Here is a 22,098-nt window from a genome sequence, read left to right on the forward strand (position 1 = left end):
TTAACCAGAGCTTTCCAACCAAAATGGATCCAGAGTCCAAGGAGTTTACAGTGTGGCCAAGATAGTGATTTCTTCTGCCCTCATTGTGGCCTAAGCACCCAGGATGGTCACTTTCAAGTGAGAAGCTCCATCCATTTACTGCTACACCTTATAAATATTATCATTCATTATTTTTTTAAATTATAATTAATGAGTAGATTTATTGCAGGGGCTCAATTTTAAAAATGTACAAAATCATTGCCTTTCTTCTATACTTATCATAGCTATTGAAAACTGTAATTCTTTTTTGCTTATTTGGATTTGCAGACTTTTAGGTAATTGCTATTTATTACTTGAGTAATAAAAAAGAGCAGTGGATAAGGAGAAAAATGAGAAAAAGTCACTGGTTTTAAGCAATTTGATTATGTTGTAAATCACGCCTTTTTCTACGTTTCTTATTATCATTTGCTATTTTTGTCACGACACAGGAAAGGTGAGGAAACACTGCTTTATACTAATTTTTAGCACTGCTCTTTTTATCCTGATTCCAACCTTTGTATATGTGACCAATAAATTAAGCTGCACATGTTTTGCTTTATCATTGATCTAAGATTTGTAAGAATACCTAGTAATTGTGTTTGTTGCTTGGGCACAGATACCTTCTGGGGTTCCTTCAGAAAGTATCGTTTTAGTAAATTAAAAGTTGAATAAAGGAGGGGAGTTCCCTCTGAGGTAACCTCCAAGAACAACAATACAGATTAATGCAATAATTTTCACAGCAGTGAGGGTTCTCTCTTCAATATTAAAACCACATTATACATTTGCTATAGTTATACATCACTAGAGTGGCAGGCAGAATCCTAAGATGGCCCCTGTGACCTCCACCTCCTGGTATCCACACCTGTGTACAATTCTTGAGTGTGGAGAAACCTGTAACTTGCTTCTAACCAATAGAATACAGCAAAGGTGAGGGATATTGCTACATAGTTATGCACTGTTATATGGCAAAAGTGAAGGGGTGTTGCTGCAGATGTAACTAAGGTCCCTACTCAGTTGACTTTAAGTTAACAAAAAGGGATAGTACACTGAGGGGCTTGACTTGATCAGGTGAACCTCTTAAAAGAGTGTCTAGAAGGGAGATAAGCAAGAGACTGTCTCTCTCCATGGCTGGCTGTGAAGAAGCAAGCTGCCATAACTTCTACAGTCACACAGAAATATTCTTCCAACAACCTGAGGGAGCTTAGGAGTGGAACCTTTCCTAAGCGAGCCTCTAGCTGAGAAAGCAGTCCAGCTGACAACTTGATTTCAGACTTGTGAGACCCTGAGCAGAAAACCCAACTAAACCATGCCTGGACTCTTGACCCACAGAAACTGGAATAATAAATGCATGCTGTTTTGAACCACTGAGTTTGTAGTAATTTCTTATACAGCAATAGAAAACTAATACATATAAATGTAAAGTAGGGCTCCTGAAAGCATGAAGCTTTGTGCCTCAGGAAGTACAGCCCAAATCTCACCTGTACTTCCATGTCAGCTGGCTCCTCCAACAGATGTAGCAGTTGTTGCTTCTCTTGAGATAGCTGTTCTGCAAGTTTCTCCTGTGCAGCCAGGCTCTGACTCAGTTCTTCAATTCTTCTGGAGCAAAGAAAAGGTAAGAACAATTATAGCCATGGTACTATTGCTACCTTTATTTTTCAGCCCGCTCCAAAGATAGCATGGTCCAGTACAGTAAGTTTTTACCTTTTGAGTCATTGAACTCTTTGAAACTTTTCTTCAGTAAGCCATGTATTCTCTGCCCCAGTCCCCAAATATATACACAAACGATTTTTTGCTTACGTTGTCACAGGTTCAGAGACCTCTTGAAGCCAATCCATGGTTCTATAGACCATAGATATAAAATTCTTGGAATAGGGGCCATAAGTTGTAGAGTTTTTAAAATTGTTATTGTTGTTCCATTCAAAAACAAATTATTAGGTAACTGTTATGTATATAACTCAATGCACACTACCAAGTACTGGGAATATAAAGTTGGAAAACACACAACCTCTGCTGTATAGAAACTTAAGTTCTTTTGGTGTGTGTGCCAAGAGTTTGGGAAATGGGAAGGCACAGCTACATCAACAGATAGAATATAATAAGTGCTACCACACCAGGGGTATATACCAAATAGTACACTGAGTGTTGCCATGGAGCTACAGGAGGAAAGATAAAGAAGTAATTCATTTGACTTGGAGGAGACTGTGGGGAAGCTCAGGAGAAGAGATTGTGAAGACTGGGTTATTTTCCAGGCTCAGAAGGAGGAGCTTAAATGAAGGAATGAAGATATGAGACATATGGGGAAGCGTCACTGGAAGGGAAAAGGGGGAAAGGCTGGTGGGAAGAGACAATGGCTGGAGAAGAGGCTGGAAATTCAGACTAGAATTCAGTTGTCAAAGACTATGCATGCTGTGCTGATGTATATAAACCACAGGTTCAACTCGACAGTCATTCATCGCCTACTACGTGCAGGGCATTATCTTGCTGTTTCTCTGTGTGTAAGTCTTTGAGTACTAGAGATACCTGTCCTAGGAAATGTGCTGGTACTAGATGAAGTGTTTCCGATTGTGCTTATGATTCCTGTGTATGTAAGATAGTGATAGCACCTTGGCAGGAAAATAGTTTGGCAGAAGGTGAAGGGTATCAGAAAGTCAAGTAGGAATCTCTTAAATTAAGGTATGAGGATTAGCTAAGATGTGGGGATCAGAAAGAACTTTAAAAACTTTATACAAATGCAAGCTATAATGATAATTATGATGATGAATGTGGACTCCATATCAACTTCCCCACAGTATCTGTGCTAGAATGTCTCTACTTTTCTCAAGTTCATATCTCATTCATCCCTTTGACCCTCAGTCTCTACAGATAATCTAGTCTCCTACTTTACAAAGCTACTCAAGGCCATCTGATATGAACTCCCTCAATTTACTTGTCAGGTATGCATTTGTTTCTTTTTTCTGTTTTTGGTTTGACAAGCATTTATTGGACTGAGACAGTCTCAGGGAACCTAGCAGGGAAGATCTGAAGAAAATACAACACCACACAGAGAACTGTACACTAATGGATGTGCATATAAAACAAAACAATAGGGCTTTCCTGGTGGCGCAGTGGTTGAGAATCTGCCTGCCAATGCAGGGGACATGGGTTCGAGCCCTGGTCTGGGAAGATCCCACATGCTGCAGAGAAACTAGCCCCGTGAGCCACAATTTCTGAGCCTGCGCGTCTGGAGCCTGTGCTCCACAACAAGAGAGGCCGCGATAGTGAGAGGCCCGTACATCGCGATGAGGAGTGGCCCCCGCTTGCCACAACTAGAGAAAGGCCTCGCACAGAAACGAAGACCCAACACAACCAAAAATAAATAAATAAATAAAATTTTTTTTAAAAAAGGCAAAATTCCTTAAAAAAAAACCCAACAATATAAAGACTTAATTCTGCTGTCACAAAAGCCTTCACAGAAGTAACCATTGATGCCTTAGTGAGTTCTGAAGAATGAATTAGGAGCTCACCAGGAAGGGAAAACACACGTTTCCCACAGAAGGAAGAGCATGAGCAAAATTCTGGGGACCTGACATAGCACAGTATGCTTCTGGAGGCGCTGTGCCTTTAGGGTTTTGATTCCAGCAATGCCTGAAGCCATGTTACATAACTCTCTAAATGCCAATTTCTTCATTTATAAAGTATAATAATCCCTATCTCATGGGACTGTTAACTTTATGAGAGAATTAAACTTTATGGGAGAATTAAACAAGAATGTAAAGTACTCAGCTCAGCTGTACAGCAAGAGCCCAACAAACCTTAGTCATCATTATTATTACTAGTCTGGCATCAGTGATATATGAAGGGGTCATGGTAGGGGATGAGTCTGGGGGAAATCAGGGGTCAAATCATAACAAGCTTTATGGGCTTCCCTGGTGGCGCAGTGGTTGAGAGTCCGCCTGCCGATGCAGGGGACACGGGTTCGTGCCCCGGTCCGGGAAGATCCCACATGCCGCGGAGCGGCTGGGCCTGTGAGCCATGGCCGCGCATCTGGAGCCTGTGCTCCGCAACGGGAGAGGCCACAACAGTGAGAGGCCCGTGTACCGAAAAAAAATCATAACAGGCTTTGATGGCCACACTAAGAACAGATTTTATCTCCTAAAGATGTTGGAGAACTTTCTAAATTGCCCTGCAATAATATGATCAGATTTGTGTCTCAAAAAGATCACATTGGTCACTGTGCGTACCTTGTGTGTTTTTCACCTATTCAGTTAAAAACCACTTAAGGCTTTTTATGCCACCATAGTATCATGCATTGAAGAGGCTAAATTATTTGTCAGTTTCATATTGTTGAATTTCCCACTTCAAAGCTGCTCTGAATTGTTAGATTGGGATGGAATGCAGAGGGTAGAACCGGAAGTAAAGAGAACAGTTAGGAAATTGCTGCAGTAACCAAGACACAGTGGTGGCCTCCACAAATGCCCACTTACTTTATGAGAAAATTCAAGTTCCTTACTATATACAAAGCCAGCACAATCAGACCCCCTATTCCCAATACAGCTTATCTCTCATTAGTCTTCCCCAGACCCTCTGCTCTGGTTACATAGCACTAATTACACGTCTTGAAATATGCCCTTCCCTGTATCTCCCCTCAATGGTGTCTCCTCCTGTACAGGACATTCCCCCACGCCACTCACCTCCTACACTCTTTCTTCTAACTCCTATTCACTCATCAAAACTCACCTCCGATTTCACCTCCTTCAGGACACTTTCAATGGCACCTTGCTCTTTTAGTCTGGAATAGATGACAATTCTATACGCCCCAGAGCATCCCATGTTACTTCTATCAGAGAACTTATTAAAATTGTGTAACGTGTGTCTTGATGACAGGAAGTGGGTCTTTCATCTCTGTAACCTGAGTGCTTAGCCCAGTGTCTGGCATATAGCTGGTGCTCAGTAAATGTGAATAAGTGAATCCATGTCTCTTGTTTGCTACCATTTGACCACTGTTCTACTTATACCTACTTAAGTCTCCTGATTGCCAACTAGTCAGTTCTGTTAATGGATACCACTAAAGACACAGCCCTAAAAAGAGATTTCTTTACTTGCGGGAACCATAAAGTCTTGGTAATGGTGAAGGTCCACCGTAAATCATTCAAAGGGAACAGTGCAGCTGCTATATACTCACACAGGCTCGAGAACAGGCAAAAGACAAATGGCAAATAGAGCACCAAAAGCACCTACTTGTCCCTTTGGGCCAGGGCCTCAGTGTATTGGTTGGGCTTGACCCGGTTTCCTGGTACATCTTCCCTGTCCTTGGTGACTCCCTTCAGTTTCTCTGAGAGCTCCAGGTTACACTCTTTCTCTGCTTCCACCAGAGCCGCCATCCGTGCGGCTTCATTTTTTGCTAGCCTGGATTCCTGCAAAAAGAACGAGAAAAGAACAAAACCTGAAAGGCTGCAAACATGGGTACTTTAGGGAGGGAAAAGGTGAATGCCAAGAGGCAGAGCAGTCAGAAAAGAGGCAAAAGGGGACCCCTAGCCGTGGATACTCACCTCCTGCAGAAGCTGGATCTTATTCTCCAGGAGCTCGTAAACATGCTCCGTCTCCTGCTGTCTCTCCTCAAACTGGCGCCGGAGCTCAGCTTCATTATGGCTGTTGAGATTCTCCACATCAGTGCTAAAACCAGAGCATTGGCCAGTCAGAGCCAGTCATATAATTTAGCAAGTGGACCCATTAAGGCTGTTTCAGTAATTCAGAGTCCCATTGATGAGAATAAAAATGAAGTATTTTTTTTCTCTGCAATTATTTGTGGAACTGCTCTTTCCAACTTTTCAGGTAATCTTTTAGGAACTCTGATTTGTGTTGCTTGTCAATCAGAATATACCTGACTCCCTAGAGGTTTCATTACTGCTATAGCTTCAAGAGAAGAATCTTGCATATGAAAGGCAGGTAGTCATCAGATGGTTTAGAACTCAGCATCCATGTTCACCATCATCTGTCCCCAGACTTTCCCATTAAGACTGCTCTCCCAGAGTGCTTTGCTAGTTCCCTGTTTGTCTTGCTATTTGAATTTAGAGTGTCCCTTCCATTTAGGTTGCTGGAATAGAATATCTATTTGGATAGCCACAGAAATGCTTTTCTCCTTTACAGCCAGTAACCCATAGACTGTCCTGAATCTGGGCTACCTACCCAGAGTTCTATCCAGTTTTCCCACAGTCCCATGCAGAAAGCAGACGTTTAAACTATGGAAGCTCAGGGTTCTGGCCCAGCTTTGCTTCTCTGATGTCCTTAGGAATGAATGCCCAGGCGCTAGCATGAAGCGGGTAAGGTGTCACCAGCTTATTTATAGCTAACAACAGCTGCCTTTGGATGTCTGAGGATTAGAAATTTGGGGGCAGTATCAGGTGCTGAATGATCTTAATTCCGGTTTGTTTTTATTCTTGTTTTAAGCCGTTTGTTAAGAACCATGGACAATCTTCTTGTTCTCAGGGCAGAGAACGATATTGAGCCTTCATAGGCTCATGATAAATCAAATACGACTGCTCTATCCAAGCCCAGTAGTATTTTAATATTTGGCCCAGAAGGTTGTGCCCATGGTGACCAAATGGAACTTCCCTAAAGATTATAGAATTCCTTGCTCGATACTGGACACTACTCAGCACTGTCCCAGAGACTATATTTATCTTGAGTTCCCATGTCATTATGCAGCCTTTTGGTGGTAGAAGGGTCTTTGTTGTACAAGGGACACAAGTCAAGAGAATAACCTAAGACCCTTAAATAGACCTCAGGAGTCATCAACTTTGACTCCATATTCTTTGATAAATGCAATAGACAACAGCTAACTACAATGTCTTGAGATTGGAAGTTATACATTTTCTGAGTAAGTCAGCCAGGAATGCCTGATTTAATAGGCTACAGCTGTTGTGAAGGCAGAAGAGCCTTGGACATGATGCCAGAAGATGTGGGCTCTGCCACTCATTTGAGAAGACTTTAACACTCTGTACCTTAGTTTTCTCATTGCTAAAAATAGGATAATGCCTCCTAATTAAAAACTGAAACGACATAATTTTTTTTAAAAATCACTACACAAATCTCAAAACTTGTAACTCAATTGTTATTATAAATTTTCCTAAAATCCATTAGTTCACTTAATGCCTTAGTAAGTATTGAGTAATTCCAGCATACTGCGTATGGTTGAGTCTGGTTTGAGTATTCTGATGTTGCTGGACTATCATTCTAAGCATCAAGAAATACTGTGGAGATAGAAGGAACGCCAGATCAGATTGGATGTATACTGATTCTAGGATATAATCTGAAAATTATTTTTAGTAACAATTTCAATAGTACTTGTCATTTAAAACTAAGGGTTTTTTAATTATAAAAACTGTAAATTATAAAAGTAACCATCTTAACAATACAGAAGGTATAGAAAGAAAAAAAATTGAAGTCTTCTCCCCATCACAAACTCCACTCTCACTCCCCTGATACAGGCAATGTTAAAGAGTTTGGTATGTAACCCTGCAGTTTTTTTCTATTCATATTCAAGCAAACACATGAACACATAGATTGTCTTTACCCAAAGGGGCTTATATGCTAAATATCATGCAGCACTTTTCCCCCTTACTTAGTCTGTCAGGGACTTTCCACCAGGATAATAATATAGAGCTAACTCATTCCTTTTAATGACTACATAATATTCCACAGTATGTTTATATCAAAATGTTTTCAACCATTGCCCTATTGATGTATAGTTGCTCCTAGTTTTTTTTTTTTGCCATTGCAAATAATGATGCAGTTAATATCCTTATACATTTATCCTTTCATACTCTTGCTTTTATTTATAAGGAATAGATTCCTTTTAGGAATTATTTGATCAAGGGAAGTGCTAATTTTTTATTTTGATAGGTAGTACCACATTCCAAAAATGTTATCACAATTCACACTCTCACCAGCACTATATGAGAGTGCCCATTTCTGCCGAACTCTATGTCAGCCCTGGATGTTATTAGTAGATTACTGACTGGGAAGTTTATAAGCTTAGGTCTGATGAATTTACCAATCTATGTCAACATCTCTCAGACTTATTGGAGCCCAAGGAAAGAAAAGCACATTGTTTCAGTTTCTTAACTGGATGCAGCATTCAAACGCCAGATTTGGTTCCAAATCTATTGCGCTCAGTTAATGAGCCAGACTGGAAAGGACCAAGAGCTCAACTAGTTCAAACTGCAACTCACCATGTTTTATCCAGATGCTGTTTCTTGTCCTGGAGTTCTCGTTTCAGGCTCTCTACTTCAACCTTCAACTCGATGTTCTGAAAAGTACACAGGCATTAATCGTCATTAGCTGCCACAGACCGTCGATCAGACAGAGAAAGACAAATATTATATCACTTTTATGTAGACTCTAAAATATGATACAAATGAAATTATTTACTAAACAGAAACAGACTCACAGACGTAGAAAACTTATGGTTACCAAAGGGGAAAGGTGGGGGGTGGGGCGGGGAGAGAAAAAATGAGTATGGGATTAACAAATACACACCACTGTATATAAAATAAACAACAAGGATTTACTGTATAGCACAGGGAACTATATTCAATATCTTGTAATAACCTGTAATGGAAAGGAATCTGAAAAAGAATATATATATTATATATATATATATACACACCTGAATCACTTTATACCTGAAACTTATGCAATATTGTAAATCAACAGTTCAATTTTTTTAAGTGTTCACTGTTATTACTTATAAAAACAACAGTTTTCCCTCCCTGACTAGGATAGCTGAAGTTCTCAGTCATAATCATATATTACATTAATCATATGTCATAGAAAGGAAAGAAAATTATTACACCAAAGGTGGGATATCCTAGGCAATCTGATCTGAACATTCTTCATGCTAGCTTTATTCTTCTACATAAGTAGAAAAGAGAAATGAAAAGGACGGAAAGAAAAAAAAGAGAAAAAATATAGTTACTTCTCTAGGCTTTAGCACTGTGTCTATTCAAGCAAATAGACAATAAAGTTTACAAGTCTCACAGAGAACTGCTAAAACAGTTTCATCCCACAAGGTTAGATCCTAAATCTTATGATCAATGATTCTGGTGGATCAAGGTAATTTCATGGGCATTACAAAATCTACCACATGGAAATGCAAGTACATTCCAATTTACATCATTAAATTCTAACCCTCTCTACTCTCTTTCTGCAGAAAAGTCACCGCATAGTTAATCACGTTTCTCCATTCTCCGTTAGTAACTATATAAATTGTTAAACTCCAAGAATAGCTGAAGTGGATCCAAAATTAACTGCAGTTGCTTATCTTATCAGCTCTTTGTCAAGATATCCAAGGAAATGCATGTACTCAAGAGAGGGTGGTTGGCGGGGCGAGAGCACCTTTCTCTCCTTTTACTCTCCAGAAGAATATCCACCCACCTAACCCAAGGAAAAGTTCCAATGATGAAGCTGAACTTAAATGATAAGCAATACAATAAATTTTCATTATGATATTAGTACCTAGAACTAGAGGACTGGGCTAACAATGAGTTATAGATTAACTGTGTTTAATCAGATTTTCTCTGTGTTGGTAGCTTGTTTTGTTTCAGGACACATCACTTGAACAGAGTCTTTATGCCAATCCATGTTAAACACAGGATTCTCCTAAATTGATTTCCACCCTGGTGTGTACTGCAAAGTTCAATATAGAATTGGGTTAAAAGAAACCAGTAACCAATTACCTGATTCCTTTCCAAGGATTCAGGTTTTTTTTTTTAAGACTCTATCCTTTTATTTAACATGCCATAACTTCTTTCCTCCCTTCCAGTTTTATTGGGATATAACTGACACACAGCACTGTATAAGTTTAAAGTGTTCAGCATAATGATTTGACTTATGTACACCATGAAATGATTACCATAATAAGTTTAGTGAACATCCATCATCCCATATAAATACAACATGAAGGAAATAGAAAAAATTTTTTTTCCAAGGCTTCGATTTTAACTCTGTAAATTGATCTACTGCTCATATAATCCACAATGTGCCTATCCCTTTTAAAAATAGAGATTTTCAAAATTTTGTCCCAGCAGAAGCTGTGACAACGAGAATCATAAAAAAAAAGAAACAAAACAAAACTGCTTTTTTAAAAAATCAAAAGAGAAACGGTTTTGCCTGACCACCTTAAGAAAAAAAAAAGATCTTAATGCAAAATGTATCAGCCCTTTCATCATTAGATTAGAAGCATTATTACCCATTATATTGACTAGATCAATAGTTTGCATACTGTGTCCCACCAGTATTCCACAAGACACTTCTAGGAGTGGGAGAGGGAGAAGTTTAAATTAAAGAAGTGTGGTCACAGCCAGGGAATGTTAAAGGGTCTGCTCTGACTCTTGCAGACCCCTCTCCTCCACTGTTAACAGCACTCTTAATGTGGAAAGGGACTTATCAGGTCTTGTGAGGAATAAAAGAGGTCTGACACTTGTTTCTTATACTCAGTATGCCTGCAGTCCAGTTGAGAGGAGCAAAATTCTGAGGTATGGATTTAAAATGCTAAAGGGGATCCCTGATGAGGAAGTTTAGGATATAGCCTAACCCAGGGAAGGTTTAATGTGTGAGATATACAAGAGTAGAGAAGGTCACTGTAGATAAGGAAATATGGTATTAAGCTAGAAATTTCTCTACAGTGCATTCAGGAGCTCACTTATTTCAAGCACAGATATCTGATACAGCAAAATTCTAGAATAATTTTTAAAATTTTATCCATGGATTGATAAACAGATAAACAAAATGGAATGTTATTTGGCCATCAAAAGGAATGATAGATGCTACAACATGGCTGAACCTTGAAAACATTATGATAAGTAAAAGAAGTCAGTCACAGAAACCACACATTGTATGATGCCATTTATATGCCAGAATAGGCAAAGCCAGAGAAACAAAGTAGATAGGTGGCTGACTAGGGCTGGGGGGATAGGGGAATTGGGAAGTGATGGTTAATGGGTTGGGTTGGGGGTTTCTTTGTGGAGTGATGAAAACGTTCTAAAACTGATTGCTATGATATTTGCACAACTCTGTGAATATTCTAGAAACACTGATGTGTACATTGTACACTTTAAATGAGTGAGTTTGTATTGGTATGTGAATTTTATTTCAATTAAATTATAAAAAAATGTTTGTAAAAGCCCTAGGAAGTTATAGTGGTTATAATTAAATGATAACAATGATTACATATTGCATATCACACAGGCAGTTAGAACAGTGTCCAGCACCTAGGGAACATCATTATTATATCTGAACTAAAGAGCAAAACTATACATTGCCTTCAAGCATCTCTAACAGAAGTTAGCACTGGGTAGTTCAAAATCTCTTTCCAATCTTGCCCCTCCTCTCCAGCCCCCATGGTTACCACCCTATGAGGTACTCCTTCCTTATCACTGGGATCAGAGTGAATAGTCTCCAAACTGATCTCCCCAACCTCAGTCTCTCCACCATTTAAATTTTTCCTAAAGCATATTTCTGATTAGTTTACTCAGAAAGCTTTTCATGGTTTTTAATTGCACAGCAATTAAATTTTACACTACTCAGCTTGAAAATGGAGTCTACTTGGGGCTTCCCTGATGGCGCAGTGGTTAAGACTCCGCCTGCCAACGCAGGGGACATGGGTTTGAGCCCTGGTCCAGGAAGATCCCACATGCTGTGGAGCGACTAAGCCCACATGCCACAACTACTGAGCCAAAAATAAATAAATAAGAAAATGGAGTCTACTCAAAATTTGACCTCAACTTACCTATCCGGCCTTATCTGCCATCACACTCCACCAATCTCCCCCACTAAAAGTCATTTCTTATGCCTCTGATGTTTCATAACTATCATTCTTTTTGTACTTCAATATTGACACACCAACTAATGCTCTACCTGCCCTTTTACACTTTTGAATTACAGACTCCCATGGGACAGAGAAAAATGACGGTGTGGTGGAACTAGCCAGGTGTGCTGGTTGGCAGCTTGTGCCTTTTGGCTTTGCGATGTTGGGACATGGGTTTCAGGACAGCAGACCTAGAAAGGCAGAAATCCGTTTCTGCCACTTACTAACTGGGTGACCTTTTTTGTGTAAGTTATTTAACCTCTTAGAACATAACTTCCTCATCAATAAAAAGGGGTTACAAAAATTACCTTGAGCGGTGTAGTGAGGGGTAAATGAAATAACCTAAGTACCCAGCATAATGCCTGCCTCAAATATCTAGCAGCTGTGACTAACTTGAGGCCCTCGGTGTTTTGCAACTTCGTGTGTAGTAAATGCACTGAATGAGTGAACCAACCAACCGACAGGAACAGATACACCTAGGCAGAAGTGGAACGACAATATGTTTGTTGAAGAAAAAAGGGATTGGCTAATGCTGCGTGATTATACAGAAAACCTTTTTATCTGAAGCCTTTAAAAGACCTTCTCTGTTTTAAATCGTGAATATTCCCTAAGAGGTATATTATTAACCCATTGAAGATAAAAGGTTGCTAAATCTGAGGCAGGAAAAGGAAAAATAACTTGCCGCAGGACAACTCAAGTCACTAGTAGAATTCCAAACACTGCTTAGAATTCCAGCCTCCTCTTCTACCTTTCATCCTCCCCCATAAAAGGGCCATTCTACTCTTGGGCCTAGTCTACTCTGAGACTCAGAGTTACTAATTAAGATCTCCAGACCTTAAAATGGACATTTTAGAGAGAAAGGTGAGCACGGACCAAGTATTAGATGGTATTAAGAAATTATCTTAAATTGGTACAGCCACTATGGAGAACAGTGTGGAGGTTCCTTAAAAAACAAAAAACAGAGCTACCATATGACCCAGCAATCCCACTGCTGGGCATATATCTGGAGAAAACCAGACTTCAAAAAGAAACACGCACCCCATTGTTCACAGCAGCACTATTTACAATAACCAAGACATGGAAGCAACCTAAATGTCCATCAACAGAGGATTGGATAAAGATGTGGTACATATATACAATGGAATGTTATTTAGCCATTAAAAAGAATGAAATAATGCCATTTGCAGCAACATGGATGGACCTAGAGATTATCATACTAAGTGAAGTAGTCAGACAAAGACAAATATGATATGATATCACTTATATGTGGAATATAAAAAATGATAGAAATGGGATTAACATATACACACTACTATATATAAAATAGATAATCAACAAGGACCTACTGTATAGCACAGGAAACTCTACTCAATACTCTGTAATAACCTATATGGGAAAAGTATATGTATATGTATGACTAAATAACTTTGCTGTACACCTGAAACTAACAACATTGTAAATTAACTATACTCCAATATGAAATATAAATTTTTTAAATAAAAAAAGACTATTATTACATTTAAAAAAAGAAATTATCTTTAAGTTTTTGGGTACAATAATGGTATTATGGTTATGGTTAAAAACAAAGACATTATTGGCTAGAGGTGCGTTCTGATGTCTGTCCAGATGCAGGTCTGTGGTGTCTGAGAGTTGCTGTGAGGAGAAGGGAGGACAGAGGCAGCAGAATGTTGGTAACTGTTGAAGCTGGGTGACAGGTACACAGGTCCCCAGTACTCGGGACAGGTACATGGGAGGCACTGTTCTCTTTATCTTTGTCTACTTTTGAAAAATTTCCTAATGAAAAGTTAGAAAGGGCATTTTCATCACAAAAAGGTAGATATACACATTCTTTTTTAATTTTTTTCCTTTTCACCTCTGGAATTCCCTAAACTATGGTCACAGATAGCAAAGAATGTTTGGCTCCCTACAGCAGCTCCTTTCAGCCACCGGACTTACATAAAACAGTGGTGCTGAGTCCATTTCCCAATACTGAGGGATAAAGAAAATAAACCTGCCTCTTAAACCTGGGGGACTCAGAATACAACTGGGTCATAGGGAGGAAGGAAGATCTGCAGAAATAAACGACAAACAAGATTCTTTTAGAGAGGAATCTGCGATTATCTTTAACTGGGCAGTCGGAGCTAATAAAATCACAAGTCTCTCACTTCACCTCCTACCCTCTTCCAGTCTCCTTCAACTCTCACATTGCCTCACACTCCCTCTTCTTCTCCCTCCCCTCCCCCCTCACTTTACCCAGCTGGAACTGCACCCTTCTGGTCTGACACTGCACTGCGATGACATCAGTCATTATCCAATGGCTATCTTTTCTGAAAACCAGAGTTCTGAGTGATAGTAGTTTATGGCAAGATAGTTTCCAAGACACCGATGGCCTTTGGTGGGGCCACCCTCTTCACCTCTAAACTAAGGGCTACTGCTGATTGAGAAATCAATCATGTAAGTACCCTTGGATGCCACCAAGGCTTTGCCTGAGTTGTTCTTAGCCTGTGATGTCTTCTCTCTTCTTTCTTTTTATTATTATTATCATTATTATTTTTTGGCTGCGTTGGGTCTTTGTTGCTGTGCGCAGGTTTTCTCTAGTTGGCTTCAGTAGTTGTGGCACAAGGGCTCAGTAGTTGTGGCTCGCGGGCTCTAGAGCATAGGCTCAGTAGTTGTGGCGCACGGGCTTAGTTGCTCTGCAGTATGTGGGATCCTCCTGGACAAGGGATTGAACCCGTGTCCCCTGCAATGGCAGGCGGATTCTTAACCACTACGCTACCAGGGAAGTCCCTCTTTTCTTTCTAAAACTGTTCTTCATTAGGGTTCAGTTCAAACACCCCCTTACTCCCCCTTCCAGGAAACCTTCCCTAATCCCCTAGTCAGAACTTAATAGTTCATTTCTCTTCACTTCTACTGTTTACAACTAAGATGACTATAATTTAGCATCCATACTGGGACTCTTCTGAAAGTGAAAAGAGGCACTATCACAATTATACCAGGACTGTCCTGAGTAAACCAGGATTCAGTCATCTGACATCTATCTCTAGTATAGCACTCGACTCACTCTGCTTCGATTAGTTATTTAAAATGTCTGGCTTCCCTTCTAGGTTTTAATATCTGGAAAAGTACTTTGCCCTCATTAGCTCTCCATATATGTTTATGGAATAAACACTTTACCATTTGTCTTGAATTGCTAACTTACTTTTTTGTTTTGGTATTTAACTTCGTGTGTGTGTGTGTGTGTGTGTGTGTGTGCGTGTGTGTGTGTGTGTTTCAACTGATCTTCAAGCACTTTTGATGACAAGGATTATGTCTTACTTTATATCTCATAGTTTGCTGCTGGGGGAAGAGTACTCAAAAAAAAAAAAAACCTTGACAGCATACCAGTATACATTCATTGATAACATCAGCAAGTAACTATGCACTGGAGATTAAAGCTTGCCAAAACCAAACTGCTTGTCGGTGTGATAAGACGTGAATTAGGGTCAGTGAGTGAAGGAAGTGGGTACTGCACCTTTGTTAGACAGTACGAAACAAGCCAGAGTAAAAGCAGGCCTTCCATGGAAGAGTTTTTTTTTTTTTTAACTTTTCCTTTTATATTGGAGTATAGCTGATTAACAAGGTTGTAATAGTATCAGGTGCATATCAAAGAGACTCAGCCATACATATATATGTCTCCACTCTCCCCCAAACTCCCCTCCCATCCAGGCTGCCATATAACATTGAGAAGAGTTCTCTGTGCTATAGAGTAGGTCCCTGTTGGTTATCATGGAAGAGTTTTTACTTGGGACAAAAATAAATATGGCCAGATCTTACTCTGAATCAGTTCTGTAGACTAAAGGAATTCAAAAAGAAATAGTTTAATAGGAGGAAGAGTCTCAAACTCTTGTGAGGAGATCCTCTTATAATTCCTGATTATTAACCCAAAATGAAAAGTCACTCTAGTGGATGGATTTTATTTTAAAATGTTTTCTTTTCTTTTTAGAACCATATCCTTTCTAGGAAAAGTGTACTTCAGAAATATTTTTGTTCACAGTGAATTTCTTTTCCAGACTTCTCTGAAACCACTGGGGCAAAGCATTAGCTCTATAAAACAGGGCGAAGTACTGAATATTTTCGTAAGGGGTTCTTCTATCTGTCCTGAACAAGGGGCAAGGGTTTGGTCACTATACAATCCCTGGAAACACATTTTAGTAGCTTCCAAGTGAGTTGTCTTGTAGATGAGATTTCTTTTCATTCACCTAGTTTTAAAGCAAAACTAAGACCCTAGAGGGTCTAACTATTGGGCTCTGTCATTAACTGTGTGACCTTAGACTAGTCACTCCCAGAGCTTTATGTTTTTATACAGTCAATTAATTTGAATCAGAGCCTCTCTCTCTTGCCCATAAGAATTATAATACCACCTGCATTGTTCATCTTCTCTGTTGATGTAAGACACCTAGCCAGAAGGTGTTCAAATGCAAATCATAAAAGTCCTCAGACCCTCAGGTCAAGGAAAGACCTTATTCAGAGGTGCAGCCCCTGCCTTTCCACAGATTCCAGGTTCACTGTCATCCACTAGTGTAATCAAGCCCCAAATTAGACACATAGGTTGCCCCAACATGTGACAAGAAGAGTTCATTGCCAGGGAAAGGAGAGCAGGGCAGTGTCCCCAGCCTCCGTAAGCAGAAGACTACAAGGCCAGGCACTCTCCTGCCAGAGACTGCTTTAGTGTCCAGTTCCCCAAAGAAGTGGAAAAAAACCAAGTGGAAAGTTTCCGTTTATACAATACCAAGTACAAGGATCTACATCCGGATGGCAGAACTCCTCTGTTCAGGCCACTCTTTCAAACCACGTTAGTCCTTAGTAGAGGCCTGAAAACAATACCAATTCCTTCCCAGCTCAGTTTACCTTGATTAGACAAACACAGACACCCACCTCTGAATAAGCACTGAGGCTGTGGATGAGTTCTAAGGTGGCCAGGTATTTGGACAGACACAGCCAGGGCTCACGTGTGTGTGTGTGTGTGTGTGTGTGTGTGTGTGTGTGTGTGTGTGTGAGAGATAGAGAGAGACAGACAGATAGACAGCAAGGGTACTCACTGGGCAGAAGACAGGTAGCTAACTTGTGAGATGGCAGCATTTATTTATTCACTTTTTTAAAATCAAATATTTATTGAGCATCTCCTTTGGATATGTAAGGCACTCGAATAAGTATTAAAAAGAGCAAGGCAGACACAATCACAGTCCTCAGGGAATTTACAGCCTATGGGGGCAATTAAACAGATAATTATAGTAGAATGTGATAAACAAAAGAGACCCAGAATCAAATAGCTGCATGGAAATACACACAGGTGGTAGATATAAATAGTAGCAGATACATAAATCAATGCAAGTCCACCCTATAACTCCTGGCTTTAGCCTCCAAAGAAACATTCCTGGACCCAACTCAACACGTGTTATACCTTGGGTTGCCCTTCCTCTCAGCTCCCTGGTTCTAATCTTTTAAGGGAGGAGGAATATAAATCTGAAACTACAGAGCTGCCAAGGGAAAACAAAGAATCTTGTGCTTAGGGCAGCAATATGGTGAAAAGCATAGACTTTAGAACAAAACTGGCCTGGGTTCAAATACTTACTATCACATGCTGTTAGGCTGAATCATATGAAAGTGCAGATATGCAACCATTTTTCACAGTTCCACATAATTCATCCTCTATATTCTAGAAGTCTGTCACTTCACCTAAGTTGTAGTTCCTTCAGGTGCTTATAATCACTACCTTTCAAGGATACTGTGAAAATTAAATGAAAGGATGTAAATGAAAATACCTGACATATAGTAGGTGTTCAATAAACATTAGTTTCCCCAAAGGTAGTAAGATGTAGGAATCACAAGCAGAGATCGGTATTTCTGGTCAACCTTGAGTTTAGGAACCCAAGAAAGATAGATTAAAAGGAGGTTAAATGATAAAATGATTAACTAAAAGCTTTGGGTTTTGACGGTGTGGGAGGCTGTGATTTGGGACAGGGGAAGGGGACATACGAGAATTTTCTGTACCTTCTGTTCAATTTTGCTGCAAACCTAAAACTGCCCTCAAAAATAAAGTCCATTTAAAAACATGGGGAAAAATATGAGTTGTTTTGGGCATTTTTTATTTACACTCTGAGCTCAGAGGTCCCAATATACGCACTGCGTCGGTGTTCACAATGATCAACTTAAACCCTTCTTAGTCACTCTGTTAAAATCTGGTCGAGTCCCAAAAGCCTCTGTTGATCTGGCCCAACTGAGCTGGCAAGTGAGAAAACATCCATATAAATACCAGTGATCTCAGTGATTCTCTCCCTGTCCCCAGCACATTCCTTAGCAGGACGAATCTCTCTCACTTGGCTGGAGCCTCTCTGTTCATAAATAGGACTGGCTGGGCTTAATTTAGAAAAGTGCAGGCCTCTTATGAAAGTCAGGGGTGAGGCTGGAGCCCCTACAATCCCAGGACACCTTGTGTGGAGACAGGAACCCGGCCCCACTGAAGGGGCTATAAAAGGGACGCTCAGAATGATTTATTTTCCTCAGCTATTTAGAAACTGGAGTTCAGGGGAACCATCCTGTGCTTTCCTTAACTTCCCTTTGGGTAGCAGGGATAGAATTGGGAGTTATAAAGTATAAAAATTATATTAATTTTAGGGGCTTCCCTGGTGGCGCAGCGGTTGAGAGTCCACCTGCCGATGCAGGGGATGCAGGTTCGTGCCCCGGTCCAGGAGGATCCCACATGCTGCAGAGCGTCTGGGCCCGTGAGCCATGGCCGCTGAGCCTGTGTGTCCGGAGCCTGTGCTCCGCAACGGGAGAGGCCACAACAGTGAGAGGCCCGTGTACCGCAAAAAAAAAAAAATTATATTAATTTTTCTACAGATAAATTGGTACATAGGAAACCTGAGGCCACCTAAACATTTTTTTTAAAGGATGTTTGCAGATGTAATTATTATTTTATTTATTTACTTTTGCTGTGTTGGGTCTTTGTTTCTGTGCGAGGGCTTTCTCTAGTTGTGGCAAGCGGGGGCCACTCTTCATCGCGGTGCACGGGCCTCTCACTATCGTGGCCTCTCGTTGCGGAGCACAGGCTTCAGATGCGCAGGCTAAGTAGTTGTGGCTCACGGGCCTAGTTGCTCCGCGGCATGTGGGATCCTCCCAGACCAGGGCTCTAACCCGTGTCCCCTGCATTAGCAGGCAGATTCTCAACCACTGCACCACCAGGGAAGCCCTAAACATTTTTAAATTATCTGTGGCATCTAACATGATCTGACATTTATCCCCAAATTCAGCTCTCCATTCTGGATCGGCACTTGCTTTGATCTACTCTCCAAAAAGAATAAAGCCACTCATTGGTATTCTGCAAAGTCCAGGACAGTTTTTCTTACATTGAAACTTTCACTACAAAATGGAATCTAAGTTCCAACACCCGGCAGTCACTCCTCCCTTGGAAGCCTATCCGTGACCTGAAGCCAGGTCCTATGATCAGGCAACTCCTCTGAAATAATACCTGTGCTTGAGACCAGGGGCAGCACTTAGACTGTAGACTCTAAGTTGTATCATTCAGGATGGCAGCCACGAGCCACACGAAGCTATTGAACCCTTAAGCTATGACTAGTCCAAAATGAGATGTGCTGTAAGGATTTCAAAGACTTAATACACACTGGATTGAAAAGACTAGCCACAACAAAAGAACATAAAATCCTAATGATTTTTTTAATGCTGATTTCATGTTGAAATGATATTTTAAATACGTTATTAACATTAATTTACTTTTCTTTTAATGTGGCCACTAGAAAATTTTAAATTACATCTGTGGGGACTTCCCTGGTGGTCCAGCGATTAGGACTCCTTGCTCCAGGGAACCAGACCCCGCATGCCACAGCTAAGATCCCACGTGCCTCAACTAAGACCCGGTGTAGGTAGATAGATTACATCTGTGGCTTACATTAAATTTCTGCTGGACAGTGCTGTTCTACAAAATGTTAGAAAAAAGACGTACTAGTTTTAAGTACACTACATGAAGACATGTCCTGACCTGCATCACAATTAATCCCATGGTCTAAGAGCACCTGTAAGAGTTTTATGGGGTTATGGTATTCATCAACCAACAAAATACAGAAGTGACTCTAGCTAATTATAAGTGAAGCAAAATTACCTAGGGGGTGATAGGCACCACACTGAAGAAGTCAGGTCACAGTACTACTCAAACTATGTTCAGACACTAAACTGCAAGTGTCAGGAGGGCAGGGACCCCCTCTATCTCCTTACCCTTGCATCCCTATTGCTAGCACAGTGCCCATACACAGAAGTGCCCACACATGGAAGATGATTATTTATCCAATGAATGGGTGTTGTTAAAAATAAAAACACAGCCCTCTCTTAAACCATTCTCACTGTCAAGAATTTCCTCTTCCTATGCTGTTTCTTTTCTCAAGTTGTTTGCTTCCTACTTCTGCTAACCCTTCTCTTGGAGAGATTTCTTAGTTCCAGGAAGAGTTGGAGGTTCACCTGGAGTGCTCCAAAGCCAGCTTGTGGGCTCTCAGGTGGAGGAGACATCAAAGGATGGAAAGGTGGCCTCCTGTTTCACATGTACAGATGAGCCTCACCTGCAACTTCCAGGGTGTTTGCAATCAATCAACACCAACTTTCTGAGTTTCTATTATGGGCTCAACAATGTTGAAGAGAATGTTGAAGGCAATAGAGTAAGTTTGAGATCAATCCAACCCACAAAGTACTTATAATCTAGAAGAAGAAATAAGCAAGGTACACATTGGAAAGATAATTGCCAGCCAGGGATTAAACACGTGCCAAATCATATATCTGAACTATAACTGCTGGAAGAGCCCAGAGAGTAAAAGATGGTTTCAGGGATTGATTATGCTGAAAGGCCCACCTGAGCAGGTAGACTCTAAGTTGGACTTTGACACCTAAGTAGGGTTTGGAATAAGCAGAGATAAAGGATACAGGTATTCCAGGTGTGAACAAGGATGTGTCAGCAGGAATTAGCACACATGAGGGAGACTGACTCACTCTAGGAATATATTTGAAAATACATAGTGAGAGAATAAAGCTTGCTTCCTACTTCATGGAGAATACTGAAGTAACTAGAAGAAAACCCCTACGGTCTCCTATCACCATATCTATCCATCATCTACTAGCATCTGTGCTCACAAACTGTCTTTCCGTGTGTGACCACAGATAACTACCCATGCTCCCATCTAAAGCCAAACCTTCCACTTAGGCATTAGGTCCCATTCTCTCTACTGCTCAAAAGTAGCAACCAGAAAGTCTCCTTAATCAATATTTCACTTTCTACTGGAAAATTCTACTGGTACACAAGCATACTATTATTCATCTACCTTTTAAAAAATCTTCTATGGACTCCTTACCTTTACCAGTTACTGTTCCATTTCTTTGCTCTCCTTTGCAACAAAACTCAACGTAATCAGTCCAATTCCTCTCCTCCCATTTTTTGTTAAACCTACTGCAATCAGACTTTTGCCTCTACCACTACCAAAACTACTCTAATCAAGATCACTAATGACATTCATGTTGTCAAATCCAAAGGTCAATTCTTAGTCATCATATACTTGAGCAATCAGCAGCATTTCAAAAGGTTGATCTCTCTCTTCCATTGTATGTTTTCTTTTCTTGGCTTCCAGAATCCAGATTCTCTTAGTTTTCTTCCCACTTCACCGGTTACATTTTCTCCATCTCCTCTGCTGGTTCTTCCTCCTTTCCCCAAACTATTAATGTTAGAGTGACCCAGGGCTTAGTCTTTGGTCCTTTTATCTTCCACCTCGGTAGGACTAACTCCCTTGGCGATCTGTACAGTCTCATGGCTTTTTTTTTTTTTTTTTGTCTGCATTGGGTCTTCGTTGCTGTGCATGGGCTTTCTCTAGTTGCAGCGAGCAGAGACTACTCTTCATTGTGGTGTGCAGGCTTCTCACTGTGGTGGCTTCTCTTGTAGCAGAGCATGGGCTCTACGTGCCTGGGCTTCAGTAGTTGTGGAGCACGGACTCAGTAGTAGTGGCTTGCAGGCTCTAGAGCGCAGGCTCAGTATTTGTGGTGCACGGGCTTAGTTGCTTCACAGCATGTGGGATCTTCCCATACCAGGGCTCGAACCCGTGTCCCCTGCATTGGCAGGTGGATTCTTCTTTTTTTTGTTGTTTAATTTACTTTTTGAATTTTATCTATTTTTTTATACAGCAGGTTCTTATTAGTCATCCATTTTA

The 22,098-nt window shown here is 40.5% G+C and overlaps 1 protein-coding gene across 20 annotated transcripts in view; it reads right to left on the reverse strand.

Moving 5' to 3' along the window:
• The window catches only part of PDE4DIP (phosphodiesterase 4D interacting protein), a 223,359-nt gene that overhangs the window by 106,559 nt on the left and 94,702 nt on the right, over positions 1 to 22,098 (reverse strand). For 19 of the 20 annotated variants that reach the window (XM_060139195.1, XM_060139204.1, XM_060139175.1 and 16 more), the window contains 4 exons: positions 8,229 to 8,305; positions 5,547 to 5,670; positions 5,236 to 5,411; positions 1,497 to 1,614 (listed from right to left, as the gene is read on the reverse strand). In XM_060139195.1, the coding sequence (XP_059995178.1) occupies positions 1,497 to 1,614; positions 5,236 to 5,411; positions 5,547 to 5,670; positions 8,229 to 8,305 (495 nt within the window). The remainder of the gene's footprint in view (positions 1 to 1,496; positions 1,615 to 5,235; positions 5,412 to 5,546; positions 5,671 to 8,228; positions 8,306 to 22,098) is intronic. The other variant, XM_060139176.1, reaches the window with a different exon arrangement.

This window comes from Lagenorhynchus albirostris, chromosome 2, assembly GCF_949774975.1.
Source record: "Lagenorhynchus albirostris chromosome 2, mLagAlb1.1, whole genome shotgun sequence".
Taxonomy (NCBI): domain Eukaryota; kingdom Metazoa; phylum Chordata; class Mammalia; order Artiodactyla; family Delphinidae; genus Lagenorhynchus; species Lagenorhynchus albirostris.